Raw genomic sequence first — 1,738 nt, 5'->3', positions numbered from 1 at the left:
GACAGTCCCCAAACCGCAATCCCCAAAGACAGAGAGAGCCCAAGCGAGAGCTTTCTGGCTGACCCTCGTGAATCTGCTGACCCTGACGTGACATGATATGGAATATCCATTGGCAGAGCCAGATGCCAGCCTGGGTCCGGTAATTTTCCTATGTCCCCCCCCCTCAGTTTCTTCTGCACCTGCAGACCAGCAAACCATGGCAAATTGGAACGTCCTTGATTTCCCAACAGCAACTAAAAACATCAGTGCATCATCAACACTCTTCTCATACCAAATCCCAGACTGAATCCAACCCATAGGCTGCTCTAGATACTGAGAAGAAAATTCGCTCTGTCCCAGCCCAAAGCAGGAGACCAGCAGAGGTCACAGCACCCAAAGGTGCCAACCCTGGGGCCGGGAGAGTCCCCTGGGCAGGGTGGCTCCTGCCTTCGCTCCTGGAGAGCCTGGGGTCAGGCTGGGCAGAGGGGTTGTAGTGGGCTCTAGGGAGCATCCTGCCTGGCCCAGAGCTGGGTCCCCTTGGTCAGAAGGGGCTGACGGGGAGGGGACCGTGTCTCTCCAGGGTTAGCATGACTGAGGTGGAACCTGTCCTGGACTTCGCATCCTCTGGGAGAACCGGCCGGCGCAATGCCCTGCCTGACATCCTGGGCTCACCGGCCGGTGTCAGCCCCTCTGACCTGCCCCTCAAGCTGGCCGAGATGTCCCTGAATACAGGTGGGTGCTGGGGCAGTGGGAGGACAAGGTGGGGTGCGCAGGACCTGGGGTTGTAGTGAGATGGGTGTTGGTTTCTTCTCTCAAGTCTCCCAAGTAACTAGTGATAGAACAAGAGGAAATGGCCTTAAGCTACACCAGGGGAGGTACAGATTGGACGTCAGGAAAAATTTATTTACTGAAAGAGTGGTCAAGCATTGGAACAGGTTGTCCAGGGCAGTGGTGGTCACCAACCCTGGAGATGTTCAAAAAAACCTGTAGCCGTGGCACTTCAGGACATGGTTGGGTGTAGACGTGACACTGTAGACATTGGGTGTAGACGTGACACTGTAGACATTGGGTGTAGACATGACGTGTAGAAATGGCATTTCAGGGCATTGTGGGCATGGTGGTGTTGGGTTGATGGTTGGACTGGATGATCTTGGAGATCTTTTCCAACCTTTATGATTCCATGTTTCTATGATATCCTCATCTCTCTCCTGACAGGCAGCACCCAGGAGATGCAGTCACCCTCAGCAGAGGTGCCCCCTCCACAGCCCCCCAGCCCTGAGCTGAAGGACACATCCTAACCCTGCTCCCAGGGGGACATTGCTGACCAGCCAAGGACAGAGGCTGTGGAGCATCAACCCGGCTTCCCCAGGACGGCTGGAGTCTGCTGGGTTCTCCTCGGTGCTACCACAGCGAGACCACAGGGTGTCCATCCCCTCTGTCACGGGGACCATCGCCGTGAGGACGGGGCGACCCCCACCCACGCCTGGGCGAGGACCCGAGGGGGGTGGAGGGTTTTTTTGCCTCTCCAAAGAGGAGGAATATTTTTCTTCTGGGGCATTTGGCAGAGCCCAGCACAAGGGGTTGGGGAGATGGGGGGTTGTCCCCCCCGCAGGGTGTTTCTGGCCTCGCGTGGTGTCACTGGGATGTTCTGGTACCACCTCTGTCTCCTGGCACTTTTTTCCTGGGTGATGGAGGAGCCTTTTTTGAAGAAGGTGGGGAAGGGGGAGACACCACAAACCCTCAGAACCCCCCAAACTCT

The 1,738-nt window shown here is 56.7% G+C and overlaps 1 protein-coding gene across 1 annotated transcript; it reads left to right on the top strand.

Annotated features, from left to right (window-relative positions):
- The first annotated feature begins 566 nt into the window (after nucleotides 1-566).
- LOC104523164 (cAMP-dependent protein kinase inhibitor alpha-like) lies at nucleotides 567-1,277 on the top strand. The gene is made up of 2 exons (XM_010165653.1): nucleotides 567-711; nucleotides 1,195-1,277. Exons 1-2 carry the CDS (start codon nucleotides 567-569, stop codon nucleotides 1,275-1,277), a joined length of 228 nt encoding a protein of 75 aa, XP_010163955.1.
- Nucleotides 1,278-1,738: the final 461 nt, after the last annotated feature.

This window comes from Antrostomus carolinensis, unplaced genomic scaffold (genome assembly GCF_000700745.2).
Source record: "Antrostomus carolinensis isolate BGI_N321 unplaced genomic scaffold, ASM70074v2 scaffold43813, whole genome shotgun sequence".
NCBI classification, from domain to species: domain Eukaryota; kingdom Metazoa; phylum Chordata; class Aves; order Caprimulgiformes; family Caprimulgidae; genus Antrostomus; species Antrostomus carolinensis.
The sequence above is the reverse complement of the archived record's forward strand: the minus strand, read 5'-3'. Positions and strand labels throughout refer to the sequence as shown.